The following is an 18560-nucleotide window of genomic DNA, read 5'->3' as shown; positions in this document are numbered from 1 at the left end:
TCAGCCCCGACAGCCGGCTGGGCGTCCGCCGCAGACCTGCAAAGGGAGACACACACCGTGAGCCGCCTCACCCCTTCGACATGGCGGACAGCGCGTCCCCGCTCGGGCGGTGATGGGGCAGAGCAGCTTCTGCCGCGTCCTCAAATCAATGTAACACCCCCATACAGCCTTCTAGCCATCCCTCTGACCAAGCCGCTCTTGCTTTGCCTCATTTTTCTCTCTCCAAGCCCTGATGCCCACCCTCCAGCCCCCTCCGTGGACGTGGGGCTCCACACGGCCCGGCAGCCATTTTGTGTTCCGCTGCTGGGGGAAGACTGACCGGCACACCTCTCCCTTCCAATTATTTTTGATTCTATCTGACCAGGCTAACATCATTAGTGGTGATCTGAGCGCTATCAAGCTGTTACACCCAATTTAGATAGCGCTTTCATTTAGCTAATAATGAGGAGGGAGAGGGAGAAATGGACCAAAGGTGGCTACAGACCATACGGATCATCGCTCGGAGAGTCACGTAGTCCCTTCAGCCTCCTACAGCCCTCCGTCAGCCTTTAATAAAGCTCAGGTGAATTTGTTGCTTGAGGCACAGGACTGAGCGTTCAGGGTGTTTTAAAATCAAACACATTGCCACATGTTTTGCGGTGTGAGGAGAAATGCTGGCTGCCCTCGCAGAGCCAGGGTACGGAGATGGATGTGGACAAGGGTAACAAGCATGATTTGGGTAGAACGGGCACCAGATTTGCTTTCCTCTTATTTAGGAACTACATTCCTAGTTTTCTCATATTTAGGAACTAGATATTAATGAATCAGGAATGCAATACTGCAACCATGGGATCCTTCAGGACCATGGGATCTCTCAGGCTGAGAGAATTGGGATTATTCAGCCTGGAGAAGAGAAGGCTCCAAGGAGACCTAATAGCAGCCTTCCAGTGCTGAAAGGGGGCTACAGGAGAGATGGGGAAACAGTCTTTATCAGGGAGTGCAATGAGAGGACAAGGGGTAACGGTTATAAGCTGAAAGAGGGGAGATTCAGACTAGACATTAGGAAGAAATTTTTCCCTGTGCGGGGGGTGAGGCAGTGGCCCAGGTTGCCCAGAGAAGCTGTGGATGCCCCATCCCTGGAGGGGTTCAAGGCCAGGCTGGATGAGGCTTTGGGCAACCTGGGCTAGTGGGAGGGGTCCCTGCCCATGGCAGGGGGTTGAAACTCGATGATCTTTGAGGTCCCTTCCAACCCAACCCATTCCATGATTCTATGATTCTTACTAAATGCCATTCAAGCATCAACAAAAACTTTCCTTGAAGTTCAGTGAAACAAGGCGAGGGGACAGTTTTCCCCTGTAACATTCCGCTATCTGGAGATTGGAAGGGGACACTTGGAGAGGTTTTGGGGAGACCAAGCAAAAGCCAGAGGATGCTGCTGGCTCAGGCTCCAGGCACTTGGAGCTCCCCCAGCAGCAACGCTGCTGATTTCAGCCACTCCTGGCTGACCCTTGAGGATGTCTTTAAAGAGAAGGCAGCACCGAATGAAATAAAGCACCCCATCAGCTTGAAAACAGGGTTACGACAAGAGTTAAAATATATTTTACTTGCCTGAATGTCACTCAGGTATCACTGGCCTTCAAAACAGCCTTGCAGGAGAGGACTGTCCTCCTCCTGGTCATTACATCAAAGGCACCAGGAGGATCAGAAATATTTCCCCCTTACTCAACCCGCAAGCAGCACCGGTGCAGCACTGCACTTTACCATGGCGTGTCTGCTTGGGACCGGTCTGACGATGAGAGACTGCAGGGCAGCCACAGTAGCGTGGGTAGCAGAGGTAGTGGGCTTGCCAGACGTCTTTAATGCTATCAAAGTGTTAAAAATTATATGAAAAACACTGGCGCCACAGATGTCTTCAAAATACCAGAGTCTCCTTGGCTGCCTGCTAAAATAACCTCACAGCATTGCAGGGCACGAGAACACGCAGGAACAGGCTGTACTTTATGCTGTTCAATTCCACAACAAAAGAAGGGAAGAGAATTCTCTCTCCCACAATTGCATCTTTCCCAGCAGACACCAACCTTGTTTCCAGCTGGGGCTGTGAGTGCCCTGGCTGCTAATGCCTCCTTAATGCTCTCAATTATCACTTCTGTGCTCTCCTTGCACAAGTCTTGCAGTGAACAGACTCTGCGTGCTGACTTGTAAGAGTGAAGCGAGAATTAAGTGAAATAGCTCTTTGCCTGAAGATGCTGTGGACAGGAGGGTTGGGTGAGCTTGTGATCCCACCTCACCTTCCCCTCTGAGCACAAGGCAGGGACTTAACATGGCTCTTTTACTAAGCTTAGGCTGGGATGGAGAAATGTGAGTTGGGAGATGTGGCTGGCAGAGCTACACCCTCAGGAGCTAGCTTGTCTTGCATTTAAAGATCTTCCTGAAGCCTGGAAGACACCTCCATCATCCCTGCTGTGTGAAGATGGTTGTGGTGCAGAAGTGAATCTGACTCAGTCCCCTTGGTGTGGCAGGAGTGGGAAGGAGGGCCTGGGAAGAGCCAGAGCCATGGATGGGAAAAGCTGGGCACTGACACATTGTGTGACAGGGTCTCCAGATGGACCCGGCTGACTTGCTTCCCTCCCCAGCCCCTGTGCTCCTCAGGGTGCTGGATCAGCTGCTGCTCACCAGCCAAGAGCTGCGGCACCCACCCCTTCCCCTAGATATCACCACGCTTCTGAAAGAGACAAAACAATTTCAGATTTAAAGAATTTTGGCCTTTCTGGGCTGAAATGCCTTGGTAAAAAGAGAATATTATAACTGCATTATTAACAGGAACTTCATCTAACCTCTGGCTTCCAAAGAACCATCACAGGCTACATGAAAGTCTCCTAAGTCACTGAAGTGCCCCTGGGATGTCACAGTTGGGACTGAGATTTGTGCCTTTCTTCTCCTGAAGAGGACCCCAGCAGCTGATCCCCCTGCTAGCATGAAGAACTAAACCTCTGACTTGAGCACTGCCTTCCAAGCAACAGCTCTTCTGCTCATCCTTGCTTTCCCAGTTCCAGACTTCTGCAGAGCCCGGGCTTTTATCTCAAGGTAAATACACATTCCCATAATAACCTTCATTAACTCGCACAGTTAAAGATGAACCAGTGATTCATACGAAGCCTTTGCTTAACAACGGAAGAACGTTGCAACTAACCTTGCCCCCTTCTGCCCTCCTGCTAAGCTCCCAAGCGTATAGAAATGTCTGCTGAAGGCAATTTCTACAAACAATCTACTTTACCCTTTTGTATGGTCACTTAAAAAAAAAATATTAACAAAGACAAGCCACCCAACCTATTTGACAAGCAACCTTTACTGTGACCCCCCCCCAAGCTAGGCTTGGTATTTTTTCAGCACATACATCACTAGGGTAAATATTTGTGTCCATGCACACGCAGATAAACACTTTTGGAAAACACAGGCCTTGAAAAAAACAGATGACAAGTTTGGCTTAAAGAGATTAAAAAATGGAAGCTAGATATTTTTGACTTTTTACTGTTTGAGGGCTTAAGACTATTTTCAGCCTTTAGCTCCAGCCTTGAGAATTGGAAACATTTTGCAAAATAAAAACTTAAGCATAGCAAGTAATCACTGCTCCAGCAGTGGGTGATTTATATGTGATGGGAGATAAAACTACACTAACTGGCAGTGCTGGTGTGGCTGCAGTCTGCACAGATAGGGATGGGACAGAGGTCCAGAAAAGCCACCAAGATGTTCCTCATTCATTCAGATTGAATGGAGCTCCAAATCTGCAGCAACACTCAGTCCTACATTTTTTCTGCGCATGGGGAAAGACAAGACCGAAAGTCTGAGACCTGTAGCTCTGCTCCACTCCTGCCCTCACAGGCATCCTCTGAGGACTAGCAAGACCCTGCAGCGCTCATCTCAGACAGCATTCAGAAAACTGCCTCCATCTTCAGCACCCTACATGTCTGTCATTAACACCTTAACTCTTGAGCAATTTGCCCTTTGCCCAGTTTTCCTAAGCAAAAAAAATCAGCTTGTTTGTCCTTACCATGGTCTCCTACCAGTTGCTGCAGCTTCCCATAAGAATCGGTGCCCAAATTTACAGGGCTATTAACCACGGCCACAGGTGAATTGCCATTCTTCTTTCCTTTGGGAACCAGAACAGAACTGGCTTTGCTAGTTGGAGAAGGCAGGATGGTAGGATAGTTCATGTTGCCATGGTTGGAGTGTTCGGCAGTCAGTTTAATGCTTGGAGGGGCATTGGAAGACTTACAGTTCACTTGTGGTCCTTCGACATGACAGTCTGCATGGTAAATGCTGTGCACAGACTCCGAATCCGGAGGAGAAGCAGGGTTCTGCAAGTTGGGTGATGGAGAAGGAAGCATCAATTGGCCTCCAGGTTTCATGACCTTGAGTTCCAGGTCACAGATCTCAGGGTTGGAGCGTGGCCCTCGAGGGCTCCCATTGCTGATGTGATAGTGGTGGTGATGGTGGTGATGGTGGTGGTGGATGAGGTGGTGGATGGAGGTGATGCGCTTTTTGCCTCGGTGGCTTTGCCCATTTGTGGTACTGTTTGGGTTAACTTTTTTCCGGCGCTTGCTCTGCCAGTTATTGTACAGGCGTATTGTCCGCCGTTTCACCTTCCTGAAGATGTGGCAGATGTACTTGAGCAGCTCCTCGTAGCAGCTACCTGGCTCTGAGAAGCTGGCAATTGTGCTGTCGTTGGAGAGATAACGGGCCCGCTGCTCCTGCATCAGCTGGTTCTCCCGCTGCTTTGTTTCAGAAAACTGTGTTGCTATCACAACCAGGCACAAGTTAATCATGAAGAAGGAACCAACCTGGAGAAAACATGGGGAAAGGAATTAGTAGGGACTTTACAAAGCAAGACAAGCTCTTCACCACCACATGCTGTCTGGACTTGAAGTGTGGCTCTTAGAAATCCTGAGATTTCCAAACATGCCAAATCTCAGAGTCTACTCACCAAATGTTATGTCAACCTGTGCCTGAACTGCTCAATTTGCTCCTAAGCCATGTTAAATTATTTTGGCAATGGCAAAGAAAGCTGTTAACAACAGCCTTCACCGCTTTCCTCCCCTCAACGGTGATGACATTTGCTACTAACGCAGGGTGCATGAAACACAACGCCATCAGTTACCACCACAAACCAGATCACTAGCAAGCACCTGGCCAACCTGCAAGGAAACACGGTCTGAAATCCAATTTCTGCTGTTCTGGAACTGCCTCTTCTCTTCCTCTATCACTTCACACCCTGGCATAGCGTGCCCTCATTTTGAAGGGGACAGTCAGGGTCCATGCATCTGTGACCTTGCACTCCTGTATCTCTCCGACACGAAGAAATGCATCTCCAGGAGATTCAGTGCTCCTAGAAAGGTCTGATTTATTGTCTGGCTGAACTGGTGTGTTCTTGGGTGACACCAGGTTTTCAAAATGAATTCCCAAGGACAAGAATATGAAGTGACCTAAGGCTACATCCTTCCCTCAGCTGTTGAGTCCACAAACTGTTTTTTCACCATTTGGGTTCACAAATCATCCAAAGGAAAATGTCAAATATTCCCTCAGAGAATCAGTGCCCTTAGGCGTGAAAGGGACTGACGTCAAGAAAGTGCCACTGTCTACATGGCCAAACCTCTGTGCTGTGCTCACCAGGAAACGTATGGATTTAATTTGGACTATTGTCTGGTGAATCCTCGGGGGGAGCCACTGGGAGATGGTTTGCAGTGTTATTCCCCAATATCAGCCTGGATACTGTTTGAGAAGCAGCAAGGGTGCCATTCCCAGCTCCAACTGACTTGGAGATTAGTCATCTTCTGGCTTCTCTGCAAGGATCCGTACGTAAAGAAGGGCTCAAAAGAGTGGAGTGTAAATCTCTACTATGCATGGCCCATTGCTAAAGGCTCAAAAATCACTGGCTCCAGAATGCTAGCCATTACTGGGAAACCCTCACACTGCTTTGATCCATGCTTCTCCCACTGCTGGTGGGAGCTGTGGTGGTTTGACTTCCCAAGGCCTTCAAAACCACATGGATGAGGATGGGGTTACACATAGAGAATATCCAGCCACAAAAGCACTTCAAAGTGCCTCTGTCCCACGTCCTCCTTGACACCTACATGATACTTTCCCCTTTGCTCTCCTCCTGACTTAAAAGCCCAACTTTTCCACAGATGTAGACCCCTGGAGAAGATTGTGGTCACTGTAAAAAAAGAACCTTGCTAACATGGGACGGCAGCTTCTGAAGGCAGCCTCCAGCACCTCCGGTGGGTAATAGTTTATTTTTAGGAACAACAACACTGTAAGACCTCAGAAAGGTGCACTGCTATTACTACTGTTATTTAAAGGGCTCAGGTGAAGTTCAATAGGTTGAGGGCCCCTTGTTGAAATGAGGTGTCCTCTGGCCCATTGACGAGGCTAAAGGAAGAAAAGCTACAGCCTCTCTGCTTTTTGTTCTCTTTAGCAGCTGCTTGGCCAAGGCACAATCGTTAGGACGCACCAAGGTGACAAGACCAAGACTGGGAGAGTAAGAGGGAGGGAAGACCATATGGCTCGACAAGCTGTGACTATGCATCATGTGTGACGCTAAGAAGGACTGTTGTAGCCAATAATCTGTCCCCACAGCACTAATCACAACCTGCATGATTACGCTTCATGGCAGGAAGAAGGTCTCCCACTCTCAATCCTAGCTGGCTCTTCGCTGTGAAAAGCCCAGGGAACAACTTCACCCCACAAGGACAAGGAATGGGAGCATCTCACAGTTCATACTTACTATTATAAGCAATATAAAATATATAAAATTGTAAAAAGAATGTGCATCCATCACATAATACATGATGTCAACCCATCCTTCCAGGGTTATAACCTACAGGAAGACAGAGAAAGAAAGTGTAAGAACATAAGTCAACCAAAAAGTTAGTAAACATCAATCTTCTGATGGTGCCTGGTGCTCATCACTCCACAGCATCTCTCAGGATCCATCCAGACCTGCTGCACTTCTTTTCCCAGTTGGCTTAGGAGAGCAGCCATGTGTGACCAGAGGACTGGCCTGAGGTTTCTACAGGAATCTGGTATGATTAAAATGATAAAGCATTACAATAAAACATCTGAAACACTGGTTCTGAGCCAGCGCACAGAAATTCCAAGGAGGGATTATAAACAAAACAAAAGCCTCTCTGTGCAGAGATCTGGGCTTTTACCTTAGGCTCCTGGTTTTGTAATGCTACCCATCAAATTCCTAAGTTTTTAAGTCAATTTTGTTTCCGTAAAACAAATGTCTCTGTTATTCCTACTGGCTCACCGTTACAACTGCATCACCAATCTCATAGCAGGAACACATCTGAATGGAAGAGAGTTACTTTAATTAAATGTAGAATTGATTTCATACTTGTTTTCTCAATCTTCCTTTCGCTAAAAAAGAAGCCGAGGATTTAATTAACACCACACAGGCTGTGTGCAGAGCCAAGCAAATTCTGCCATGTAATTTACACTTTTTATTTAGATAAAACATACCAACCTTCTAGTGCTATCTTGCTACTAGTCCTAGAGCTGAAATTCCTACACAGTTTCCAACAAAATCAAACCTTCTGTCTGAATCTACTTGCACTGACGTACCCCATTCGCTACGCCTAACACGAGCCTTGGTGGTCCTCGCAAAAACCCAGAACTGCTGCCTGCCTCCAATTTCAGTGGCATCATTCTTGATTTAAACCATGTTTGCAGTGAAGGAACTGTGAATTAGCTTGCTGTGAACAAGAAAAGGATTGGTGTAGAGGACTTTCTGTATGGTGTGGACAGAAAAGCTGATCCATAAGTGAATAACACAATGTTCTTGTCACACCTGGAGCATCAAGGCAAAACACTTGCAGGGAAGTCAGACCTGAATCCTGGCCACTTTTCTCCCGTTCTTTTACTCAAGGAGCCGGAAGAGGCTCCTAGAGCTGGATCTTTGGTCTATGACCACATCTGGAAGGGGGAGAGCATTGCTGTGCACACAACCAGCAGCACCCACAGCTTCTCTGAGACCGTCAGAGCACCTTGCATCAGCTCATGGGTGCTGGAAGAGAAACACGGCTTACTCTTGATTCCTCTCACCTTAAAGGCAAATGTGGTGATGTCTTACCAGCAAGTTTTCAAACCCACTTCCCACGTTGAAGCACACGTAACATCCCACCCACCACGCAGCTGGGTGAGAAGCCAGCGAATACAGCTCCATGCTAAAACCAACAAACATGATCTGCCAAAGAGCAGGCAGAAATTGCCTCTGCAGCTGTTTGACTCTGTCAGCATTGCTAAAACCTTTGAGCAATCAGGTCTGATGACATGCTGGCTGCCTTTACCCAAACTGCACCCACCTCTCCTGTTCCTCATTACGCACATTAGATATTCTTTCGTATCACATCCTCGCAGCTGGTTAGTGATGCACAGATATCAGTCAGCAAAGCTATGCTTCCAGTGGCACAGGTTTAACAAAACCAAAAAGAATGTATTTGGTCAACATGAACCCCAGAAATCAATCTGTTGCAGAAAGTTTTCAGCAACAGACACTTTTTTGTGTGTGTGTGTGTGTGTGTGTGTGTGTGTGGAAGCAAGTGCTGTTATCCACCCTGGAGTCTGAGAAGGGGTTAAGCTGTCTGGGCAGACACAGGCAGTAATCACTCTGTTCAGTGGTGTGAAACGGACAAGCAATCACACTCAAACTGCCCTTTTCTGCCTTTCCTTTAACACACTTGAAACATTTATAGAGAGCAAAGTTCTTTTCGCCCGCATCCCTTGCCTGCGTGGGCTGTGCACAGCAGCCCATCACCTCTTGCACTCGATGCCTCTGTAGGTTCATGGGGAAACTGGAGGGATCACGTTGGGAGGTGACACAAGGCTAAACAAAATCACTGCCAGCTACCTAAGAAATAGTCTCCTTTGTGCTGTTCTAAGTCCTCTCCCTTCCTGCCCCTCTCTTTGGATGGGCATTTCAGAGCCAGGCTGGCCCAGCTGGCACAGCAGGTGCTCCATCCATTTACACTTGGGGATGAAAAATGAGCCCAGGGACTCCAAACATATTGGATACACTTCTTCACCGAATTTGCATTTGGCTGGCAATCCTCAAATAGAATGGATTAAAACAATTAAACACAGAACCCTCTACAAAAGGAGTTACCTGAGGGCTGCTGTTGGGCTTCTGCAGGCGCTACCAGCTCCCCACCTGGGAAACAGCTGCTGAGACAAGAGCCAGGGCCAACCAACATTTGTAGAGGTATTTTTTTTTTGCATGCTAGACAGTATTTCCAGCAAGAATCAATCAACATACCATGTTTCTCCTCTGGAGGGCTGAAAATGCTCATCCAGCTCTCAGAATATTCCAGATGTAATTAGAATTTGCATTATTTACTACTCACTTGTAAACCAAAGGAATACAGGAGGGATAAACAAACCGCTGAGCTTTTGTTCTCCTGTTTGACATCTTTGTGGATTCATTCTTGGACCCATCACCCAACATAAATGCAGCAGTACCTAGGGGAAGGATTCCTGAGCTGCCGAGGATTACAGTACTAGCAATCCTGTAAGAGAGTGTGCTCACAGACATCTGTCTTCTTTTTTTAATCAAATAGCTCTGGAGAAATGCAGGACAACACACATGCACAACCACCTGTCTGGACTGAAACAATGCCTACGATTTTTACAGCCTGATTCTTGCCATGCTGTGGACTTCTTTCATGCTGTCCTTTCAAGTGCTCCCAATGACTTTACGAGTACATTTTTACCTACAAGGTCTTGGTGTAAATGGGAACCAGACCATTTCCATTTGCCAACAGCTGGTCTATACACCATGACCTAAACTCTTTAACTATTTTTGGAACCTAGTCAAAGGCATTTAGTCTAGTGCAAGGTTCACTGCAGCAATGCACAGTTTGATCCTACGCACTTATTCTCAGACCAGATGAACTCAGAGGGAAGGCTAGCAACTCTCGCTATTCTCCCAAGAGCACTGATACATTTTTCCAGCATTGCTTTGCCTACTGTTCCTCCCTTGGGGTTCCCTGAATGCAGTATCACCTACTTTGCTAAGCAGAAATGACTTCCTCCTCCCTTCAGCTTCCAATCTGGTTAATCTACTTGACTGCAGCTCCGGCATTTGTCCCTCCAAGCCCTTTACAGATGTCTTCCAGGGACCTGGAGCACCTTTCTTCTGCTTTCCAATCTCAGTAATCCACTCTCAGTAATTAAATTCTGTTCAAGCCATGGTTGTTCACAGGCAGACATATTAAACAGTGTCTCCAAATGTACCAGTTCGAACCTTCCAATAAATGCAACATACAATTATTTATCAACAGAGATAAGACGGCAAGAAACACGTTTCCTAATTCTGCTCTGATGAAAAAGATGTGCAAGCTACATGGCCCACTAAAATTCAGAGCTGCAGAGAAATAGCTGAAAGATTCAATTAAGATGATTGGCAAGGTTGTCCTGGAGGGTGCTGCCAACTGAAATCACATGCTGCAGAGCCCGTGGGAAAGGAGATGTTGCCCCCTTAGGATGGGGAAATGATTTTTGCCTTCGAAGGACTGAGACTCTGGGCAGAGAACAGAGCTGTCTAACCCATGGGAAATCCTGTATGATGCTGAGTCTGATTCTTCTTGACTGCTTGTTCAGTCCTTTACCTCTTACACAGCATAGGCAGGGATGGGATAAACCATTTGTCTCCTGTTAGTACCTATAAGGCTCGGTACAAAAGCCCTGAGTGTTGTGTCTGATCCCCTCTCCCATCACTGCAAGAATTTAACAGAAAGCTCACTCAGGTGAATGTAAAGACAGATTTTGACTTCATTGATCTTTGGCTTGGACACCATTCAGGCAGTCCCCAGTCAGGCACTCCCTGGTCACCATACTAATATCAGCAGGATGAGAGTGGATAATCAGATTTTTTTTTTGTATGTGTCTTCTGTTCTGTGATTCTGATCTTCTTGGTTTGCTCATGCCACAATAATTGAATCCGTTGTAACAAAGATGCTCGTCTGATTTATAGTAGCGTAACTGGGGACAGAATCAGGTCTTCTAGTCAAGCTAATCAGAATCAATGTAAAACTCCAGAGTAAAAATCACAAGGGCAATGTAGATTAAAGATACTGGCAATTAACTCAGCCCTCCTCATCGGTCCCAGGGAGACAGGAGGTTTACATTGTTTTTTCTGGGGTCACTTCAAAGGTCCCTGCAGAACAATTTCTTTTATTATGTCAAGAAGTTTTCATCATAAAAATGCTTGTCTTTGCTCTCTGCCAACATTTTTGCAAGCTCTTGGCTATAATCCACTCAAGAGCAGGTTATTTTTTGCTTTAATGTCAGTTAAGAAAAAGAAGAAAGAATCATCCAGGGGAAAAAAACCCAACACTCAAACTCCAACCCAAACCGCTTTAATTAGTGAAGTCAAATGCTGAATTACTTTCTGTGTATTAGAAAGCACTAATGGCTAGTGCGAGATGGGCTGCTGCAGATAAAAATCAACCTCGAGGTGCCACTAATCAATCGAGGAAAGTTTGGAAAGTTCCTGTGTGAAGTGAAGCTGAAAAGATTACAAGAACTGAACACACAGCAAATAAAACTCCACCCTAGCCCTGAGGCCTGATCTTCCTCACGGCAAGATTTCACTGCCATTACTTGAACAAACATCATTTGTAGAGACAGTCTCCCTAAGCATGGGAACCAAAATCAGCATCTCACACTTTGATCAAACCCCCTATAAAGCCCAGCTCTGGCAAACAGCAATTTCCCTGGTGCTGGATTTCAGAATCGCAGGTGCTTGTTCAGCTCAGTGCCTGGCCAAAGCAGGAGATGATATGGAGAAACCCAAGTGTTTCCAGACCATCGGAAGCCTTCATCTTAATCGACATCTATAAATTGTACTCAGCCTCTTTTGCTTTGGCCTAAATTAGGACCTTTGGGAACAAGATGGACATTATCTGCATCAAAATCAATTATGCTGAGCTCAACAGCAATTCTGTGGACTGCCATGGTTATTTGGTTTTATTTACTTTTTATCTCATCATTTCCCTGGCCCTGCTGCAGGGTTTTTTTTTTTTTTTAGTTTTTAGTTTTATAAACCTCATGAAGACAAGATCCAATGACCTAAATAGTGAGAGCTATTAATTACCATGACAGTCTCAGTAAGTTTTCAGTATTCATTTCTGAAAGCCTCTTATCTACGTATCCTGCCCTCCCGGGCACATCGATTCGGCCAGCGAGCACTGACCAGTGGATAATGGAGTTTTCCTTTTCCATATGCAGAGAGCTTGGCAGCTAATCAAATCGCTATTTTTAAAGTCAACTTCACAATTCTAATTATTTCCTCATGACACACGTTGTTAAGTAATCTCTGTGGTCAGAAAAACAGGTTTTATTATATTCTGAGTCCTTTGAACAGATGCTTTTCCTTTCACTTTGATGGCCTGGCCACTTTGCAAAGCAACTTTATCTGTTTTTTTTTTTTTTTTTTTTTTATAAATTGAGAGCCTTGCAAGGCATGCATCTGCTCTGAAGAGTGGCCCTGCAAAATAGAAAATAAAAGGAAACTGTGCAACCTGACATTTGTTTTTGATTTGTGACCTCTCCAATTTCTTCCACATTTACGTGATCTCTGGTCGGCATTACCCGTTCAGAGGGGATCTTGAAAAGCAGAGTGCAGCCAGTGTCCGATAAAGTTGGACACATCACTGATGCCGCTATTGGTGGCCCAGAACCTCATGAAAGTGAATCTATAAGCTTAAAAATGGCATTAAAGCTCAACAACTTTTGCTACAAAAAGATTAGTTGCTATCTCTCTGTTTCACACTAAATAATGCAAGATCCCCATCCCACAACAAAAACATCACCGATTTCAGGCTGACTGTTGTAACAAATCACACCTCGGTCCATATTCATGAGGTTTGATTTACTGTGATAATTATCCTCTGCCTTCATTGTTTGTGTAAAGTATCTTATGCACAGGGAATGTATTTAACTGTTTAGCTTCAGTAATAATGAGTCCATTAGCACAGAGAGCCGTAAATCAGAGCTTCACAGCAGAGCAAAGCTGAAAGATGAAGAGTCTGCAATGAGGAGAAGGGAACCAAAGCCAGACTGAGATCCTTGCTTACAGATGAGCATATCATACACCAATTATATGAGTGACAGCACTCCTCCAGACACCACTGTCTGGAACACAGCAGCGGTTTGGGGTACTGCCCCAATCGCAAAAAGCAAGGATTTTGTTATTTGTATTGCTAGACCTTGTTTCAAGGGATATTAGAGACTATTAGGGACAAAGGGGACACAGCTTCAAGCACAACCAGCCCTCTGTGCAGGACTGACAAAACATATTTCGGGTGTACAAGTGTCTAAGCTCTACCCTTCACACTAGTCAGAGTGGGGGGGATGCCTTGTTCTCCTGGATGGATCTGCCAGCTCAGTCTGGAGACAGTTGTGTGGGGACATCAGGGAAAGGAGTTGAACCTTTGGCTCAGCGTACAGGTCTCCCCTGGGCTGTGTACAGCTCACAGGGCAAGGTGCTGGAGCAGCAACTGGTCATGGAGCAGATTTTGGGGCAATCAAACCAAAGCAAGATTTCCTTGTAAGAATTATTGATGTACCTCAAGACCAGTAGCTTCTCCATCACCTAACTGGACTCCAGATTAGGCCATGGCTTGCTGCAGGCACCCCTCTTTCTACTCTGAATACAAGAATCTACGATTGAGGTAGGATGCTGCTCCTCCAGAACTATAGAGTTTGCAGCAGGTTTCTGTGCTGGGTCCCTCCAATACCTCCCATAGGTTACTGGGCCCAGACCTGGAACTGGGATGGCCTCTCTGACTTGTGCTATATGGGACAATTCCTTCTAGCCTTCAAAATGAAAGAGATTTTTCAAAAGCAACTAATCCTTTTGGAAGCACACTCTGAGATGCTTTAAAGAGGCTGGATATTTTTAGATTGGGTATTCAGCATGAAAGCTCTTCAAATCCAGAAAACTATGTTTATTTGGCTGACCAAATTAAAAAAAAGCAACACCAACAAAACTCAAACACCATCATTTAGAGTGAAATATTTTTGGTGATCCAAAACAAATTCAAGTCCAAAGCATCATCTTGAGGCAGTGGAAATGAAAAGCTTACAACTCTTTTCCCTTTTTTTCCTCTCCAGCCAAAACTTCTTGCCAAATTCAGCACAGATAAACATTGTTGACGCATATCTTCAGTCTAAAGAACGAACCATTTGACAAAAAAGTCCTTTTGGCCAAAAAAATTATCTACTCAATGAACTCTGAAAATGTGGGCACCCAGTGTGACAGCTGCTTCTGGAAATCATGGCCCACAGAACTACATGTTGCACGCATAAATACAATTGCGGTTGGAAGCCTCAGGCTCTTCCACTTCAGTGTGCCTTTTGGCTGTTCCCCAAAATATTTTGGACTACTGGAAGTGGAAGAACAGAGCTTGAAGCAGACAGGCAAGCAAGAGGATTAGTAGCATCTCAAGTACAATACTCTTGAGACATTGGGGGAACCGCTCCTGAGCTGTCATTTTGTAAGGAACTCAGTTGAGGTACCCTGAGGTCCCAGCAACAAAGCAGGAGAAAAAGGCCCCCAAAAAGGTCCCTATTTAATATCCACCTGAGTGACAGCCCAGCTAAGGGGAAGATGTGCAAGTAGGAACCAAGAGGAATGACCCTGCCAGTGGGCTCCAGGAGGAAGGCTTGTCCTTCCTCTAAGGGAAGGCAATGTTACAGCTTCAGGTGTCATCTCCTCCAAGATCTCTTCTTGACTGAGTGACAGTATAGATGAGGGACTCATCATATTTGGCCATAGCAGAAGTGCATCAAAGTGCATGTAATTTTTCCTTTAATTCAAACGGAAGCTATGGTTCCCATTACAGATGTAGCTGGAAGATTTCCAGACAAGGGAGAAATTCTCAGGGAAGGATTTCAACCATGAGGTACAGAGGCTGAAAAACAACCGAAGTGGGCAACGGCTGTGGTACAGGTCAGGACACCAAACAATGGTGAAATGAGACAAAAGAACCTTCCTCTTTCCAAACCTGAAACCTGCCCCCAAGCTCTGTCCCTTCTCCACTGGCCCATCCACAGGCGCAGCCCACAGGGGTGCGGATCCTGGCAGAAGCAGAGTCAGCAACACGGACACAAACCAAGCTCCTCATCAGCACACAGTGCAGGGTCAAAATGAATAAATCCTTGATTGGATTGAGAAAGCTTACACAAGCTCCCAGGTTTTTTTTTTTTTTTTTTTTTGACAAGCTAGAGCACAGAAGAGGCAACTTCACATCCAAACAAAAGGGTTATTTCAGCAGGTGGCCTGCAGCATACGGCTGTCACTGCCAACTGTCGTACCTGCTCGGGCAGCCTGCCATCGTGTTCAGAGTGAAGTATCCGCAGAAGGACAAATGAAGGAAGAAGAGAGTGGCATCAATCCCCCCACTTTCCCACTCCAAACTTGTTCTCTGGTCACCCACACCTTCGTGGCTGCAACATACCCCCAGCTTTGGTGAGACCAGGTGCAAAGAGAAGTTCTCCATCTGATCACGCTATCAAGAGAACACCTCGAACTCTTGCTGCTGCTGACAGTACCTGTAATGCTGCTCTATTTCCAGACATCTTTCTTCAGAAGGTGATTCAGCTTTTCCTTTCTTGGGCATTCTTATCATGTCATGTGCCTGCTGGGCTGTCTTCAGCTCTTGTGAACATAACCAGATTTTTTTCTTTCTTTTTCTTTTTTCTGACAGCAGCAAGGGGGCTGCTGAATGCAAAACAGTCTCCTTTGAGAATTCACTCGCTAGGGCCTTCTGATGATGGGCCAGAGATATGCTACTTGTATGACTTGATTAACTTGTTAACCGAGACGTCTTCTTAAGCAAAACCTCGTAGAAGCAATATGCGCTCAGAATAACATCAAGCCAGAAACAGAATCATGAATCTGAGAGCTGCATCCAAGGACTAATTTCAAGAGGGTCTTTCATGAAGGAAGCCCCTTAGAAAATGCAGCTACCTCTGAAATACAACATGTGAAGAAGAGGCCAGAGAAAAGGTAACTCAGCCAGCACCAGCAGTGTCAGAGCCCCTCTGCACTGCCAGACAAATCTTCTCTCTTGTATCGGATGGACATTTCCTGAAATGTAATTTTTTCCTGCACGTTTGCTCTCTAAGTTCAGTCCTTGCAACTGCATCCTGGAAGGAGGCGCAGAGGAACAGCTTGTTCCCTTGATCTTGTCTTGGTTCTGCCTAGCTGACTGCTATTGCTCCTTCAGCTTTGCCTCACTAGTTTTGGCAAAAGCATTGCCTCCTGATGTAAAGTGCTATCATAGGTCTTACTTTTCTGGAAGTCAGACAAGAAATCATCCAAGCAATGGTTCTGTGGTTTGCAAAGTAGCTTAAATAATCTCTTCTTCCCAAACTAAGTATCTTACCAGCCATCCAACCCCCTTTTGTTTTAATGGGGTTTCTGCGTTCAGGTCTGGCCACACCGAGACTGATGGTTAGGAAGGTGTCAGTGTTTTGGTTGCTCCACTGAGACTGTCAGTAATTCAAATTAAATTGGACTTTGGTTGGCTGGGTAATTCATCATTTGCAGTGACACCAATACCTGTAATTACTGCTCTTATTGTTGCGGCTGAAATTCATGTGCAATAAAGGGATCTTAATATCATGCCAAACCTCAGAGTTAATTTAGGTTCCATCTCCTTTCATTTATTCTGTAATAAGCTAATTAGTTCACATAATTTGCCATCGAACACGCCTTTGTAACAAATATATACATAAATTAGCCTATTACACAACAAATGATGGGAATCAAAACATGAATCATTTGCAGGGCTACATAAGGATTTATTATCCCTTCAAACACCCATGGACACAGCCATCACCTTTATTATTTTTATCATCTATGCTAGGTTGGTTGTCCTGTCTGATGCCCCTGACTTTACTCTTCTTGGAAGGTCAACAACGCATTTCACTGTTTGGTACGCCCTGCTGCCACGTGCCAGGCTATTTGCAAGTTCAGGATCACTACCATGAATTTAGAGGTCTTTCGGCTTGGCTGCTTAAATCCAAACTCTGGCAGCTGAAAGAGCTTGGCCACACTGCTATCCTCCTGCCTTGGCACACCATTTGCAAGGACGTTTTGGAATAGAGATCTTCAGATTTCCCTCTCAAAGTCTGCTTTTGATTTTGTTTGTTCAGTCTACACAGGATCAAACTGTGCCCTTGGAAACTCTTGGGCATGACATGCAGTCACTGGACGTCAAAGCTTCCCTCTGAATCTCCCCTGGGGGGCTCATTTCACCAACCTCCCTTCTGACAGCTCTTACACCATGCTAGATTTCCAACTCATTTAGGATAAATCATGAGGGACGCTCCATCCAGCTGAGTCCTAAGACTGCCGTTATGCAAACTGGAGGCTTGCCAGACCTTGAGGTTCAGTCCACCATTAGAACTCTTGCAAAGTAGCAAGTATTCATTATTCCCCAGAAGGGATGAGGACAATTGGACCTGTCTCATCCAGAGCACCGCAGAGCGCATTCTGCCCAGTAATTCAATACCAATTCACAGGGAAGCTCCTGAGCTACCAAACCCATCAGTTCTACTTTCTGCACTACTTACTCTGAGGCCTCATCTAAGTGCTGACCTGGTGCTACCCAGCTTCAACTATTAAATGTAACGAGAGCACGACTCAATAGCTTTATCTGTTAAATGTTCTCTGCTTACAGCAATTGTTTTGATTTAGCATCCAGCCTCTTGCACTAATGATTTACTCCTTCCATACCAAAGTTACTCAAGCACCTTACTCCCAACAGCTGCTTCTTTACCTGGAGTTATATTGTTGTCAGCTTCTACAAGTGAGTCCTTACTTCTAAAAGGAATAAAGATGTAAGAAGAGTTTTTGGCTGGAAATACTCCTTAGCATTTGGATGGCTTAAGCACCACTAAAACCAATCACAAACCTCCTGGAAACTGCCAAAATGATCCATGGATACGATATCCAGCTTTGACAGACACTCTGCTCTGCCCGAAGGAATCTGTTGAAACCTTGCTGGGGCTGGTGTGTTCCTCCTGGGTTTAAACTGAACATTTTCAGGCTGAGGAAATTAAATACCAACATGAAACGAAAGCTTGCATCCTGCAAAAATGCTCAGGAAGTAAAAAAGAAGCAAGGATGCTTTGAGAAGCACCTGCTCATTTTCAATACACTAGCACGGACACCCTGCAACGCATTGCCCTCTGCTCTTTCTCTGGCCAGAACATTTCTGCCCCGTGGTGGGAGCCAGGCAGGACCCCCGGGCACGTCCATCGAGCTCTGTCAAAGAACTATGCAAGAGCAGAGAAAGGAGAATGCGAGTGCAGCCAGAGACCCATCCTGCTTTGTATTTCCCTTTTTCCTTTATGCAACATTCACTACTAGTCAGGAATATTCCAAATTACTATGGCAGCTCCTCTCTTGACACACTAATTCCAGAAGAGAACAAAAGCATTTTCCAAAACATAGCCTAATAGAGACTTGGCATGTGTTTGAACCCTTCTGGATTTGGTTTTGAGCTTCTGAC

General features: G+C 45.7%; 1 protein-coding gene across 1 annotated transcript in view; it reads right to left on the bottom strand.

Annotated features, from left to right (window-relative positions):
• Window positions 1-3: 3 nt before the first annotated feature.
• Window positions 4-18560, bottom strand: part of LOC104464122 (voltage-dependent T-type calcium channel subunit alpha-1H-like) — a gene marked incomplete at both ends in the record, with an annotated part of 28826 nt that continues 10269 nt past the window's right edge. Inside the window, 3 exons of the mRNA XM_010076755.1 lie at window positions 4-36; window positions 4028-4817; window positions 6761-6853. Of these exons, the coding sequence (XP_010075057.1) occupies window positions 4-36; window positions 4028-4817; window positions 6761-6853 (916 nt within the window). The remainder of the gene's footprint in view (window positions 37-4027; window positions 4818-6760; window positions 6854-18560) is intronic.

This window comes from Pterocles gutturalis, unplaced genomic scaffold (assembly GCF_000699245.1).
Source record: "Pterocles gutturalis isolate BGI_N339 unplaced genomic scaffold, ASM69924v1 scaffold2083, whole genome shotgun sequence".
Lineage (NCBI taxonomy): Eukaryota > Metazoa > Chordata > Aves > Pterocliformes > Pteroclidae > Pterocles > Pterocles gutturalis.
This window is presented reverse-complemented; position numbering and strand designations above follow the sequence as displayed.